Below are 16,906 nucleotides of genomic sequence, written 5' to 3'. Positions count from 1 at the left end.
CCTCCAACAACAAGGCGGTGACAAGAAGGTCGATCTAGGACCATCCCCTTCGACCACGGCGACGAGCATGAACCTCTTCAACAACATGAAGACGGCGCCCATATTGGACTCATACTCCGAGTCAAGCTACGAGACCGCACATAAGACCTTATCTTTGGTCTTAAAGGAGAGTGATGATGTGCCATCTTCGGCCTTCATCCACGGCTACGACCACGACATGATTGAGCATGGAGACATTTGCACCTACATCTCTTCGACACCCACATATGAAGAGATGCCCCAATTCCCATGTGAGGAGAGCCACCACCACATGAGTGACATGAGTGACTCCACCATATCTGACATTGAGTGCATTTCCTATGAGAGGATGAGTGTGACCACCACTAGCCCCACACTTGAGATCATGCCACACATCCTATGTGAGGTTGAGCGCCATTTGAGTGACTCCACCAACCATATGAGTGAGAGCATCCAAGAGGGAGTGAGTGAGCCACAACACTTAGGGTAGTTGAGACGGCATGTGAGGCCACTTTGATTTCTAACAACTTAACCTCTACCCCGAGTGTGTTTTCTTTGGTGCTAGGTCTCCTACATGACGACACGCCTATCCTCGACGAGTCCATACCTCCAATGGAGACGATGATGGCCATGGTGGAAGAAGATGCACCCCCCACATGGTTTCATCAAGATGAAGATGACCAAGACTTGGTCTTCGACACCTCACCTACAACACATGAGTGATGCTCCAAAGGTAACATAGGTGATGGTGCTTCTCTTGTCCCACTAGTGGACTATTTCACGAATGATTGCTTGGATGATGTTGACACACCTATTCCCATGCTTCATGCTAGTGCGACTTCCTCATGTCATGACTTACCTATTTATGATAAATATGATGATGAGCATGTTGAGTTGCCTAGTTGTGATGCTATGCTCCATAGGATATCATGTGAAAACTCTTTTGGTCACATCATGTTTGACAATCCATTAACCTTGTCATATGCTATGAGTGAGATATCCAATATTGCATCTTTTCAATCTCAACATAGTAACTATGCATGCCCCATTAAAATCAATCCCATTTGCACTTATGGCATAGATGACGAGATGATGGTCATTGGCTTTTGTTTTTCATGTGATGATATTGCCATGCTTCCTTTACACGATTTGCGCAATTCATCTACTATGCCATGCCATGATCACATTGCTCCAGATATGCATTGTTTTGAATGTTGTCAATATTCTCCATGTGATGTTTCCATTAATGCTCATGAGGAGACCCCCATAGTTTCCTCATACATATTAGGAGATTTTGATGCATTCCGTACTTTGCATGATTCTCATAATTGCTTGCACCATATGCATTCCATGAATAACAATGCTCTACATATATATCATGATGCATTGCCCAATTTGAGTCTCCATTATGCTATACATAACAACAAACCTATTATGATGGATGACATGTTTCTATATCACGCATCTCATTTGTTTGAGCATTGGATATTTTATGCTAACCAACACAAGCACGTGCGCATCATGATGGATGATGTGTACATCTACCACGCACACACAATTTTCCCTTTGTCTTTGTTTTGTGTAGGTACTCATGTATACTCGTCAACCCCTCAATCTCAAGAGTTGACGAAACGAGCTCCTGAGAGCAAAGATGACTTGGGATCCCGTGAACTATCCTTACCACCGTTCCTTTCGCGCAACGACTACGCGCATCTCTCTCACTTGGCTCTCACACGGCTATGGGCTATATACCGCTCTCTTGCTCATTTTACCGTGTTCACTTTGCATGTTATGCTTGCTTCTATGCCTTTGCCATGCAATTGTAACCCTTGCTTGCATCTACCCATGATTCACAATTATGTTACTCCTATGTGTATTTGCATGCTTGGTGGAGATCGTTGTTGCTATTGCCATGTTTATCATGTGCCTCATGATATTGATGCTATTTTGCTCATATCCTCCTTTCATGCTTGTGATATGTCTTGTGCATTATTCATGCCCATCATTTGCACACATGACATACTTGACATGATTCTTTCTAGTACGTTGCATCTTCGCAATACTAGCTTGCTTGCCTTGATTCACATGATTGCTTGCTTTGTCGCATCACCCATGTTCCATTCTTCCTTGCTTTCTTAGGTTGATGACGTATATGTTCATGCCTCTCACATGATATATTTTGTTCATTGTCGCTTGCCTCCAATTGTTGCATCTATGCTTATTGATCGTGGAGACTTGGACACTTTACTTGTGATGCATGCTTGCTTGATTGAGCCTATTGTATTTGGTTGTCCTTGCATCATCATATGCCTCCATGCTATGAAATGCTCCCTTGTACTTTCTTATGATGAGCATGATGCATCCACTTGTTGGGTATTTTACCACATGAATGATAGGTTTTGCATCTCCGCTAACCTCATTTGTTTTTCCGAGTGTTTGTCATGTTCTTTCATGTTGAAGGATTCACAAGGCGATACCGTCATGAGACAATTTGGTCATGTGAAGGCATACACAATGTGCAACACCAACATTTGCGAGAATCTCCGAAAGGTGAACTCCTTCCCTTTGAGCCATCCTCAAATATGCAAATTGGATGGGTCACTCTTTCATTGTTGTTTCCTTCTTCTTGTCTACATGTTACATCTATTGGATGGAGGACCGACATTGGAGATGGAACCCATGAACCTTCAAGTTGAGGAGCGCTCGGACTTATTGGAAGCACCTTCGAACCTCCACTCACGCCACGACATTGAGCATTGGTACACCAACACCTCCATACTTGTTGATTGTGCCCACACATGTCATGCTCGATGGACATATCATACACATGACAAATTTGCATCTTATGCATGGATTGACTCATATTACGATTGCCTTGTTGCATCTTGTCTTTCTATGTCATCCATGATATATGAGCTTGTGCATTTCATTAGCAATTTTGTTGTGATATACCTTGATGGCATATTCATACATCATGATCTTATTGCCTACCATCAATTCCATGATCACATCACATTGAGCATCCATTATCATATTCATGCTATTGATAAACCGTCTCACTATGACATCATTTTGCACCGTGGTTGCATTGATCATATTCACAACACATTTGTGTGCATAATGAATGTTTTTGCTCCCATGAATGCTTTGCATACCATTCCATATCTTTTGGATAAGCTTCATGCACCTTGTCATGCTCAATCTTGTCGCACGGACTCATTCTTACATGATGGACACTTTGTGTGCGCTAACCATTGTATTTCCGAGTGTCGTTTGTGTTTGCTCTTTTTGCATGTGTACCACTCCGGAGACACCTTGGAGTACTTGGATTGCGCCATGTCTTCCACTTCGTCCAACTACAAGTCCGTCCACGACAACCGTTTCCATGGTGATGAGGATCACGATCCGAGGTCGGATCTTTCCCAAGGGAGGGGAGATGATGCGGAGCATCCTACGATCATCCCCATGTACACTCGAGCATACGCCATTGGACACAAGGTGAACTCGCTCCTTTCTGAATCTTCCCTTTCCGCATGTAAGACATGGATGCTACTTCAAGTGCGGACCTTGTGCATACTCAGGTACACCCGAGGAGACCATGGAGAGCCCAAGGACCAAGGCCAAGCGTGCACGGAAGTGAAGGAAGGAGAAGGAAGAAGGGCCAGCTGCTACAACGGCCGGACATCCGGCCCCAGCCCGGACATCCGGCCCGAGCCCCGGAAATCCGGCATCGGCCATCCAGGGAGCACCGCAAAGGTCCAGCGCCGCCCGGACATCCGGCCATCACCCCGGACATCCGGCTCCTCCCGAAGCCCCGGACTTCCGGCCCCTTCGCCCGGAAATCCGGCCCCTCCATCACCGAATGCGTCTGGAAGACCCAGGCCAGCCCGGACATCCGGCCTCCCAGCCCGACATCCGGCCCGTCGCGAAGCCCCGGACATCCGGTGCCTGTCTGCGCACAGTGAACGGGCCAAGGGCCCATGTATCCCTCTTTCCCACTTACCCCTTCGTGGCTTAGACTATATATACTCCCCCACCTCCTTCTAGTTAGGGTTAGCGTTGGTTTAGCTCATACTTAGAGATAGAGCTTCGCTCATCCACATCGGATCTACTCCTCGTGAGAGACCGCGGCCTCTTCGGAGAAGATCCCTTTGGATTTAAGACCTCCTTTCAGAGAAGAACTTCAAGACCTCCTCACGGAGAAGACCGGCTACCCTTGTATCGTCCTTAGTTGTCCGTGGATTCGTGTATCGTTCTATGTATCCGAGGATCTAGCACATGTGTGACTTGTTCTTGTTAGTTTGAGTGTTCCTCTTGTGTTTCCCCTTGTGTTTTCCCTCGTTTTCCCTCGTTTCCCTCTTTGTGTTCCTCGTGTTCTTCGCGGGATCCGCACCTTTCGTGAAAGATCGGGCGATTAGGGTTCTACCCTACATCATGGATCCAACAAAAATGTATCGTGGATCCATGGAACTAGAGGTTATATAGCTCCTGAGTGGGTTTCTAGCCTCCCAATAACAGCAAAGGTTGATGAAGAAGTGGAAATGTTGATGAAGAAGTGGAAATGGTCCTTCGAAGGGTCATTAGGATGCTTGCAGAAAATCTGATGCTGGATGGTAGCAAACAGTTATGGATCGATGACTTCATTTACTCCAGGTTGAACCGCCAGTTCAATAACCTGCAAGCAAGAATAATGGTCAAGCTGGCTGTCTCATGCGTAGAAGAAGATAGTAGAAAAAGACCCACGATGGAAAATGCTGTGCAGATGCTTCTTTCAGTTGATGAAGCCAGTGGAATAATGCAGTAGTATTCTACCAACTGGACAGAGAGTTTGGTATTTGATACAGCATTGATGATGGTTATTGGATCCAAAACAAGATATCTATGAAGTGTGTCCATGTAAATCAGGAACTGCATGAGCCACTTGTATGCTTATTCTTGGATCCAACACACGATGTCTATGATGTGTATCCATGTAATCAAGAACTGCATGAGCTTCTTGTATACCTATACTGAATTTCATATTCTACCACACTATTGCCAGATTATGTAGTGTCATAATCCATAATACAATCATTTGTGCAAAAGCCATGCTAGTCTGCATCGTAAGAACTTATCATCAATGCACGATTGTTGACGGTGTGGCTTTTTCTTTCTGAGAATACGTGTTCATTGATGTTTCTGTCTTGGTTGAACCTACTATGTTGATATTCCTGTTTTGCTTATATCCAGGAAGCAAGTTAAACAAAATTTATGTTTTGCTTATATACATAGTTCAGTCATTTTCGCAGCAAAGGGAAGTTCAGATTCAGAGCAACTTCATAAAATGCCAATGACCTCCATGTCATTTCAAAAAGGAGACAAGGAGTGGAGCCTGATGGGAGCAAGTACTGTACCCCCAATAGCAAAACACATAAATAGTATCAATGGGTAATATGTGCATGAAGTTTTAAGTGATCAGTTCTCCGCCCAGAACATTTTCAGCCTTCAATCTGCAGCCCAACCCATATGCCACTTCCCCACCAATTTGTAACGCAATTGGCTCGATTCGCAGTAACACGAATATGGCAATTCCTGCAGGTCCAAAACGCTACAAACATGCCCAAATCAATCTCCGATTCTACTCCCTCCGTTCCTAAATGTAAGTCTTTTTAGAGATTCCAACAAGTGACTACATACGGAGCAAAATGAGTGAATCTACACTCTAAAATATGTCTACATACATCCGTATATTGTAATCCATTTGAAATGTCTAAAAAGACTTATATTTAGGAACGGAGGAAGTATCAGTGAACCATAGCTCTCACCATCTCTCTATGGCGGCAGAAGGTATTATCAACTCTTCTACGAAAGGAACTACAAGCCTTGTCATGGAAGATCTTGGTGGCGACTACTTTGCAATACTCTCTGATGAATCTAGTGCTGCTTACCAAAAGGAACAATATGCTCGCTTTTATTTATGTAAGGATTCCTTAAGCACAAACCTGGTCCATCTTTGTTTCGAAATTGATTTTTCCATTGCTGATATAGTGTTACGCGCAGAGATAAAAAATTGAGAAAAGTAAAAATTCTGAGCTCTTGGTTATGCTTGCCAAATCAGAGAAGAGAACTGTACCAAACACCAATAAGTTGTTGCAAGTTCATTCTCTAGCAATTAGCAAGTACTTTTGGCATCGAACTTTATAAAGAATGCGCTAAAAATAGCATGGGGATCAGAAACTACATTATTGCTTGCTTACATTACCAAGTGAGGTTTTGTTTTTCCCTACAAGTTCGTGGTATGATGTACCACATCCCGGTTCCGGGGGCATCAATACTAGTCTCTTTAATTTGGAATTCCCCATAACTATTATGTGGTGATGTGCTGGTCTAGTAGCAGTCAGCACTTCGAACCGCTGAACTTGTCCATTTGCATACCTACAATTCTTCAATTTTGGACGATATGGTTTTGACCCCGTACGGCCGTCATGAGAATCCTGGCTCCCATCACACACGGCGACACAAGAACAACTCTAGGAAATCAAGCAAGCATGTCACCACTTCCATAGCACTTTTTTTAGTAAACCAATTCCCACAGGATGCACAATGGAACTTTGCGTCGGCCGGAATTACACCCAAGGAGAGATTGGCGGAACTCACTGTGAAAGTAATGCGGCACGGCGATTCAAGCAGGGAGAGCGAGTGGCCTGAGGAGCGGAAGCGGAGCGCTGGTTCTGCCGTCGTCGCCGCGGGATCCGGCGGCAACTTCGCCGGCACGGTGCGCAGGTCGGGTGGGGTGGGGACTCGTCGAGAAGGAGGCGACGAGGGGAACGGGGAGGGGCAGAGGGCCTGGGGTGGCGGTGACTGGGCCTAGCGGGTCGCGACAGCGGCTGAGATGGGCTGTATGATGGGCTGCCACTGAAAATAAAAGGCCTATCGCTTGAATTGAGTTGCGCGCCACGCCGTTGGATGCTACGGGTAGGGCTGGACCAAAAGCTCGTAGCTCGCGAACTTAAGGAACGTTCAATAGTTTGGCTCGTTAAGCTCGTAGCTCGCTTCTTAACGAACAGAGTCAATCATTGAGTTCAGCTCGTTAAGCTTAACGAGCGAGCTAACGAGTTTCACGAGTAGCTTGTTAAGCTCGTTAGTAACAACACAACACATATTTTCATCTTACGTGACAAATTTTTTGTAGCACCTCAGCGCATCTATTCAATCTAATCGATATGTGAGGCAACAAGCTACTGTAATTTTTTTGTAGTCACCATATTTCATATTGAAAACCACACATACACATTCATCATGTATATCGTAACACATCATAATCTGTTAACGAGCGATCGCGAGCGCTCACGAGCTTAACGAGCTTCAAACGAGCCGAGCCGAGTAGGGTTTTCTGCTCGTTAATATTAACGAGCTTAATGAGCCGAGCCTTAACGAGCACGAGCTTAACGAGTCGAGCTGCTCGTTAGTCCACCCCTAGCTACAGGTTGGGCACGGGAGAAAAGCTAATCTCCCATGCAAGGGAGCTACCGCGCATGCATGAGGCGTTGGTTTGCTTAGAGATCCGATGCCATGTATTTATACTGCTGGCAGTTAGTTAGTTCTTTCTCTCATCACATGCAAGTACATTGTTCCACCTATGCTCCACTATCCCATATTTTTTCATTTTATTTCCAAGTTCAAATCTAATTTGTTTTTTGAACCAAAAGTACAATTTATGATCCGTTTTCATATTTGTGTTTTTGACGACGAGACCTTTGAAATGAGACCACTTTTGAATATATTTCAATAAATTTTAAAATTTAAATTCTGAAACATAGTGAAACACTATAAAAGTACACATAGCTATGCCATGTTTTGTTAAACACTAGATAAGGTCAAAGTTTTGTTGCAATAAAATATATTAATATTTACAAACTTTTAGATTACTAAGAATCAGTTTGATACACATTGACACACAATGTATCATTATGAAATGCAACGAAACATGGGGAGCCATAGTGAAACAATAAGATAATTTTTTTATGAAATACATTATTAAATTTTCCACATGGAATTAATAAATATGTATGGAACAAGTTCGAAGCATGGTGATTTAGTTGTCAAAATTTAATTTCTGAAAATATATTCAATATTAGTCTTGTTTTAAAGAATTTGTAATAAAACACAATTGTGCAAACAGAATGTAAAACAAACTTTTATTTCAACATGCATTAGGCATTTATTTATTTGAATGAAACCTAGTCAATACAGATTAACATGTAAATGTTTGTTAGGCGAGAGAAAATACTATAAGAATGGTCCCACACATCAATAAAAAAATGTGATGGATGCATGCACGAGAGGTCCCGTGCATGGTAGAAAATCCACTCTCGTGGGCACAGCTCTTCTGCATCCACAGGTGAAAGGTCAGATTGGTTACCGGGAGAAATGCTGGGTCAGATAAACACAAGTCCCTGAGAAAACTAGGACTGCAAGAGAAGCTCGAGGCTCGTGAGTCGCTCAAGATCGACTCGTAATTTGGCTCGACTCGAGGTCGACTCGAAAAGAAATGAGCTGAGTATGAGCACTTTATGTAGCTCGACCGAGAAACAAGTTGATCTTGAGCTAGCATTGGCTCGCTCGATTTTAACTCGATAGCTCGATATCATATAAGTATATTAAATAATCTTCATGTCTATTACAAGGACTTAGATCATGATCTATTGCCATATATGTTGTGTATGATTTTATTCTCCATTTACCTACTAGCAAACAAGGAAATTAAACATGGAAAATTTAGGCCAAAATTTAAGAGCAGACTCACCTTCATTTTCTTCTCTTCCTAGCTCATCATGATCTCTTGCGTTATTAAATACTAGTCTTCAGTTAAGATAGAATAAGTTATATTTTAGTTTTTTTTCTATGTTGTGGCTTATCTTGTTGTAAAATTTTCCTTAAATTGTTTATAAACTCATCTTATTTAGCTCAAAACTAGCTCAAGATCGACTCGAGATCGTTACAAACTAGCTCATCCTTGAGCTTCGTTCATTTTGAGCTGGCTTGAATTTTACTATGAATTGAGCTGAGCCTAGTCCAACTCATTCGAACTCGACTCATTTGCGGCCCTAATTCCAACGAGGGAGTACATACAGAGCAAAATAAGTGAATCTACACTCTAAAATACGTATGTAAACATCCATACGTAGTTTGTATTGAAATTTCTAAAAAGACATTTAAAAAGGAAGGGAGTATCTGTTAATTCCTGGTCACCAAAAGAGATCGCCGCCTAATCTGATGCCAACAATACACAGCTCAAAGTTTTGCCAACAGAGCACAGCTCTATCTCTAACGGCGTTCCAGAGCAGAAACAGATGTGGCAGCCGACAGAAACTGGGTGCGAACTACAGAACGCTGCACACAGTTGATGCCCAGAATCAAACTGCAAACTTTTTCAACACAACACGACCTCTTCAACAAAGGGACACCACAAGCAAAGTTTAAAACAATGACAATGTAGGCGAACTAGACATAACCGCAACACACAACATTCATACCATGCGAAATGCCAGTGATCAGAAAAAGACTCCAGCCACAAGAAGACACAGAGCGACGTCGATCTTAAAACCATCCTTCAAAAGCAAACCGGCAGTGTTGCGTGCCACTTACAGTAATATAGCCAACAAGTTTTAAGCACCAAGTGGAGTCTGATCAGCACCACCACATCCATGTGAAATCCCATTTCGCAGCAAAACATTTGCATCCCTACCCCCTCTGTGCACCATCAACACAGCCATCGACAAGGCAAAAGGACGAGCAGGCACCGAGCTCAGATCAATTGTGCCACGCGCGATTTGGTTCCGCTACGTATATAATTTAGATAGTGATGATATATACGGTGTGCGCACCGCCGAGAAGTGAGGGTGCTACGCGGCTAGTCCCAGCCAGAGGCGCTGATGTTTGACGTGCCCATGGGGTGGGATGGGTAGTAGCGTGGAGGTGGATCGCTTGCCCTTGAGGAGCCCCCGCCACTGGAGTATCTGCCACCACCACCACCACCGGAGTAGCTCTTGCCACCGCCACCGGAGTAGCTGTCACCACCAGAGTAGCTCCTGTCTCCGCCACCGCCCGAGTAGCTGTCACCGCCACCACCAGCACCAGAGAAGCTCCTGCCACCGCCGCCGCCGCCGGAGTAACGGTCACCACCACCACGGGAGTAGCGGTCACCACCACCACCGCCGGAGTAGCGGTCACCACCACCACCACCGGAGTAGCGGTCACCACCACCACCACCGGAGTAGCGGTCACCGCCGCCGCCACCAGAGTAGCGGTCACCACCACCGCCACCGGAGTAGCGGTCACCACCACCACCACCGCCACCGGAATAGCGGTCACCACCACCACCACCAGAGTAGCTCCTGCCGCCGGAGTAGCGGTCACCACCCCCGCCGCCACCAGAATAGCGGTCACCACCGCTGCCACTGGAGTAGCGGTCACCACCAACACCAGAGTAGCTCCTGCCACCGCCACCACCGCCAGAGTAGCCAGAATAGTCGCTGCCACCGCGATAATCTCTGCCACCAGAGCTGCTGCCACCATCGCCATTGGACCTTCGACCTCTTCCGCCGAAGCTTGACCCTCCATAGAATGGCTTCCCTGCATAGTCCTCTAGCCAGGGAGGAACATTCTGTTTTGCCTCGGTCATCAGTTCCAGTAATCCCTTTGCTATGGGGTGGTTGGATTCAGTGAAGAAGGCGGTGGCACTGCCAGCATTTCCAGCTCTCCCAGTTCTTCCAATCCTGTGGACGTAATCCTCTATGCTCTTGGGAAGATCGTAGTTGATGACATGAGCAACATTTGGGACATCCAGGCCTCGCGCGACAACATCAGTGGCGACCATGACAGGGGTCAAGCCAGACTTGAAGGATCTCAGTGCGCTTTCCCTCTCCTTCAGAAAACATGCATATGCATAAGTCGATAGCAAATCATACATAAAATGTGCAACATATTTACTGGTATAGACTGATCAAGCAACTGTCAAGAGAATTCCAAAAAAGGGCCATGTAACAGATGATCTATTTGCATGGACAGCAATCTGTTAGCACATGTCTTGGTTACAATTTTTCTTTCTTAATATACTCCCTCTGTCTAGCCTACCCCAACTTGTTTGGGACTAAAGGCTTTGTGTTATGTTGTGTTGAATATGCTCCCTCTGTCCCAATATAAATGTCGTTGATTTAGTACAACTTTGTACTAAATCAGCTAAACTTATTTTTGGACGGAGGGAGTACAAAGCAAAGCTTTTGCAGCGTCCGGAAAATGTGAATCACATGACTGGAGCAACTACATACAGTCATCATAGATACTGTAATCATGAATACATACGACTTGTTCTTTAACCCGCAAAAAAAGAGAATACATACGACTTGTTCTTTAACCCGCAAAAAAAGAGAATACATACGACTTGTTCTTTAATTTAGCTAAAGGAAACAAATGAACACAAGATAAGAGGTAGATAAAACTAGCTAAAATATTGAGCAGATACTCCAAGCAGAGCCATAAGCATGACCAGAAGCATACATATGCTTGAGTTAGATATATCCTTAATACTTATGAAATTTGTAACTAATGCAAGAATATAGCATGGCAGATACTTTCAACTAAAATATTAGTTATAATATGCAGCCACTACAGTTTTATATTGCTGCTAACGAACAAGTTAGGCAACGACAGTAGAGTTCAGACATATGTATATACCTCTTGTGTTCTGTCACCATGGATCGCTGTTGCAGGGAAACCTTTGTTGTATAGCCAATACCTCAATGAATCAGCTTCTCGTTTTGTCTCCACAAAAACCAATGTTAGAGGCTGCTGAGGCTATACAAACAAGAAAACTAGCATGAGAACAAGTCTGACAGAATAAATAGTGAGAAAATCCAATTGTTACATCCCCAAGATGGCAGAAAATTATACCTTGCCATCAGATGAAGTGAAAGATTGCTTCTGTAAGAGATCTATCAGGTAGGTCCTTTTCTCGTCGTGAGTGACAAACTCAACTTGCTGTGTAATTAGGTCAGTACTTGAACCCACCCTCCCAACAGTGATAAATATGTACTTTGACAAAAAGTCTGAAGCCAGTCTCTGGAAACAAAAGCAAAGTAAAGCAAGTTGGATACTAGCCAAATATACCCAAGGCAGACATAATCAAGTGTATATCAGTTCAAATATTTCCAAATGGATAGCATGAAGCTAATAAAAATGCAATCGTCCATTGGACAGGATTAATAAATCAACGAATTAAATGATTTATCATATAAAACCTCATATACTATTTATCATATAAATCAATGAATTAAATGCTATCTACTTCCTCTATTCCAAATTATAAGATGTTCTGGTAGGCTAAAATAGCCTAACAAAACGTATTATAATTTGGGATGAAGGTAGTATTTGCTACTTTGCTATGTTCTAGTAACATTTTAGTAACTTAGTAGTTAGCATCCTGCTATTGTGGAAAACAGAAACATGAAAACATTCAGTTATTCCACTCTTAATCCTACTTTACATGATATGGTGAAAATAAATACTAGTACTTCATTACCTGTATTTCTGGTGGGAAGGTTGCACTGAACAGCATAGTTTGTCTCACAGACTTTCGTGGCATACCCATCCCATCAACAATCTTCCTTATCTGAGGCTCAAACCCCATATCCAGCATCCTGTCAGCCTCGTCCATTATCAGGTACTTAATTGCCTCAAGAGAGATCTTTCCTCTTTCAATCATGTCCACAAGGCGCCCGGGTGTAGCAACAAGAATATCTGCGCCTTTCTCTATATCACGTAGCTGCTAAACAAAAAGGCACAGAAACAGTATGCTATATGAGTGATGCTAACATTTTCTAATAAAAAGATGAGCAATGGAAAAAAGGCAGATGAGATAAGCATCCATCAATGTAATACTACATACGCAAGCAACAAAAGACCCATATAACCTTTGAGCGCTACATCAAGTATGTCAAAGTATTGTGGCATATAACTTCTCAATTATCTTTCTAATCCTACACATTTAAACTAATTTCTGCACACCTGAGCTACTTGAAAGCTAGAGAAGCCATCACAGATGGGGGGGAAAGGCAGTGTGGAAAAAGAGAAGCATACAATCAACAATCACCTGTTGAACAATTGAAGTTCCTCCATAGGCCACCTTAACTTTGAGTCCAGTTTTGTGAGCAAACTTCTTTGCCTCCTCATTAATCTAAAACAAGATATCATTAGCGATGAAGTCCTACCACATGTAGCAGTAACATAAATGAATCAAGGTTCCATCATCTCACACACCCTCACAAAACATAGCAAGTAACACAACATTCAACAGAATAGGGGGGAAATCGAAGATGCATAAGTATTTCAGAAATATATGATGCACTACAGTAAAGTGAGTCGGTAAGTAGTAAAACCACAGGTTTTGTTCACATGATTAGAACATAAAAGCCAACTTCCCCTCAAACTCGTTTCAAGAAACAAAATTAAATGCAACCATGTTTAGTTGTTATTTAATGACAGAATTGCAGAATTATATCTCAACTGAAAATCATTCCAAAACCAAACACGCCCACATAAACAAATAACAGCTTTGGGATAAGCATCTATGATTACAAAAGAAAAATTGCTTTCTGGCCAAAAGAGAAGCTAGTCCATGGAACACAAAGGAAGCTCCATATATCTGAAACTAATGCATATTTGTTTTCAATATACACAACTAATCCATACTAGTACCACCACACACAAACTGTATAGATACATTTTGAATCAAGAATGGGCAACATCACAAAACAGCTGCTAATTAACTTACATTTATTCCACATCGGCCAAAAAATGTGGATATGCAAGTTTTACATCTCATTGAAATAAGAAAACCCACCCTTACCATGTTAATTCATAACCTTAACTGAGAAAGGAAATGTTAAGATATATGTAGCTACCAGATCACAAATAAAGTACATACATATGAGGCAAGCAAGAACTTAATAGTTGTCCAGATGAAGGCAAGCAAAAACATGAAGTTGTATGTAAACCAGATCAACACAAATCCACTCACGGACACAATGAGGAACAATAGAGTGCAATGCGTTGAGATTAATTACCAAACTTTGCCAATTGTGTAAGATGATAATTAATGGAATATACAAGCACACTGAGGATACTGAAATTAATGAATGGGCATACAGATTTACTGCATAACACACTAAATGCTACTGATACAATGTGCAAAGAGTAAGTAAATGAATAAACAGAAAGAGGTAAACTGTTACGAAGTTCTACGAACGTCATAATCTTAACAAATTTTGGCATAATAAAACAGGGTAAAGAGAAAATAAAGAGACAATTATGCACTCCAGAGACCATAGGCAAACAACACACAAAATCTATGAGCAGAGCTCAAGCCCAACACATTTCATAAGAAAAAAATCTACCAAAACGAGATCAGCCATGCAAAACCCCAAGTACGATGGTGCTTAGACATGCTTCCGGCACTTTGAACGCTCCGCTGCACAGCGAAACACAGACGGGTATGCCCCAGACCCAGAGGTCGCACAATGCGTTCACAGAGAGACACGAACAAGGGGGCGCACTTGCCACCCTCGTATGGGCACGCTCGCAAAGGCGAAACCACGAACACAGGGGCGCACGCACAGGCGAAACCACGAACACAGGCGCGCACACGTCGCCTACGTCTATGGCGCGCGCACGGGCAAAGCAACACAGGAGCCAGCACCGGCAAGGTGACATCTATACGAACTCTAGCGCGCGCGAACGGCAACGGGCATCTGTGAGACGTCGACACGGCAAAACGGGCACAACAACGAACAATGCATCTTCAAAAACAGAGCGTCCGCGAGATCGCGCACAAGCATGACAGAGAGAGAGAGGGAGGGAGGGAGACGGCGAGTCCCGTACCTGTGCTGCGAGCTCACGAGTGGGCGCGAGCACGAGAGCGAGCGGCCTCGCCGTGCGGCGGTAGTCGTAGTCGTACGCATCCCTGTCGCCGCGACCCCCTTCGCCTCCTGGCCCTCCCTCCGCCGCCGCCGCCGCCACCAGCCCGCTGACCACCGGGAGGCAGAACGCGGCGGTCTTGCCGGACCCGGTCTGCGCGCACGCCATGAGGTCCCTCCCGGACAGCACTATCGGGATCGAGTAGCGCTGCACGGGCGTGGGGTGGTCGTAGCCGCACCTCGCGACGTTCCGCAGCACGGCCTCCGCGAGCCCGGCCTGCTCGAACCCGTCCGCCGGCGCGGGCGCGCCGTCGCCGCTCACCTCCACCGGTATGTCGTACTTGTCCAGCCTCCCCGCCCGGCCCCCGCCGCCCTCGACGTCGAGCCCCGCCAGCCCCTCGCCGACCTCGCCCACCGTCGGCGCGGCCGGCTTGGGGGGCCGGGGAGCGGCCCGCTTGGCGTTGGGGGAGCACCCGGCCGCGCCGGCGTGGCTGGGCCGGCCGGAGCGGGTGACGGTGGTCCACTCCCCGCCGGCCGCGTCGTCGCCCCAGTCGTCGGACGACGCCATCCGGAGACCTCTCCTCCTGCCGCGGCCGCTAAACCCTACGAAGAAGGGGAGAGGGGAGAAGGTGGAAGGGATCAACGAGACGAAGGAAGGAAGCGAAGAGGCCAGGGTGGTGGCCTGGTGGGATTTGTACGCCCGCCCCCCCGCCCGTCCGTCTCTCCTCTGTTGTGCCCCTCTGTCGGGCGTGGTGCCGCGGGGTGCGGGTGGGGAGAGCAGTTGGAAAGGTCGCTGCGCTCGGCCCATGAACCGGGTAGTGACACGAGCCGTAAGATCGCCTCGGGATGCTCGCGATGTGAGCTGTACAGAGAAGGCGGAGCGGCGAGGTGGATTGGGTGCATGGGACGGAGGGCATTCCTGGCCGTCGGATCGGGGGTGGAGGGGCGCGATTGCGGGGCGGTGGCGGCGCTGGGGTTTTTGGTGGACGCGGCGCGGGGGCTTCCCGCGCGGGGCGTGGTGTGGGAGCCCACCGCTGCTTTTCTGACACTGCAGAAGCGAGGGCTACGGGTACGCGGCGGCTGCCTACCCTCCAATCAGAGCCCGCCGTCTGGGGTGCAGCTACAGAGCGGGGTAGATGGGCAGGTACGCGTAACAAAACAGGTTTGGTGAGCCTGGGGTTTCGCTCCGCTTTATTAACAGCTGTGGCGAGTCGGTAAATGCTTCAGCGGTTGATTGATCGACGCTTCAGCTGTTGAGTTTTCAAAAATGCTTCTGCTACTGCTGCCAAATTAATTGAACCGTATTCGGTGTAGATGGAAGCTGGGGTTTTTCTTCCTACTACTACATCATTTTTCTAATAAGTCTTTTGATCAGCGTGATGGGCATGGGAGTGTCTATTCCTAGGTTACGTGAAATGTTTATGCATCTCTGCCATTTTTCTAACTCTTTTTAATTAACATCCCACCATTATCATCACGTCTAACTCGCAAGGCGACGGTTCTGGATCCAAGCATTCATCACTGGACATGGCACGAGGGCATGCACGTCTCCTGGTGTGCAACTGTGAACAGATATTGTCACGCTTTCCGCTCACGCGGCGGAAGCGCACGGTGGCCCGGCGAGCTGCTTCGTGGAAACAAGCGCCGGGGTGCCATCTCTGGTCGTGGGAGACTACGGGTGAGGCGCTCGTGCCCGGAACGGTGCTGTCTCTGGCAACCGTGCCCGTCCGGCGAAGTCCTGCCGAGCTATTCCGGGTAAAACGCGGTTGCCGTGCCGCGCTAGCTAGGTCCCGTCGCGGAGGCCTACGTGCTTCACCCGTGACCTGGGTCACCGGCTTCTTTTACGGAAAGTAGGATGCACAACCAGAGCTAAAACTGCCATTGCCAGACAACGAATGGATACTGTACGGGGCATTCTTGTTCTTCTTTTCCTTCCC

At 45.8% G+C, this 16,906-nt stretch overlaps 1 protein-coding gene across 1 annotated transcript; it reads right to left on the bottom strand.

Annotated features, from left to right (window-relative positions):
* Positions 1-9,609: 9,609 nt before the first annotated feature.
* Positions 9,610-15,655, bottom strand: LOC123148152 (DEAD-box ATP-dependent RNA helicase 52A). Its single transcript, XM_044567515.1, has 6 exons — positions 14,935-15,655; positions 13,148-13,231; positions 12,578-12,820; positions 11,950-12,117; positions 11,734-11,853; positions 9,610-10,924 (listed from the first exon to the last, which is right to left on the bottom strand). Exons 1-6 carry the CDS (start codon positions 15,535-15,537, stop codon positions 9,911-9,913), a joined length of 2,232 nt encoding a protein of 743 aa, XP_044423450.1. The 5' UTR covers positions 15,538-15,655; the 3' UTR covers positions 9,610-9,910.
* Positions 15,656-16,906: the final 1,251 nt, after the last annotated feature.

The sequence above is a fragment of the Triticum aestivum genome, chromosome 7A, assembly GCF_018294505.1.
Source record: "Triticum aestivum cultivar Chinese Spring chromosome 7A, IWGSC CS RefSeq v2.1, whole genome shotgun sequence".
Lineage (NCBI taxonomy): Eukaryota > Viridiplantae > Streptophyta > Magnoliopsida > Poales > Poaceae > Triticum > Triticum aestivum.
Note: the sequence above shows the minus strand (reverse complement) of the source record. Positions and strands in the feature narration are given on the sequence as shown.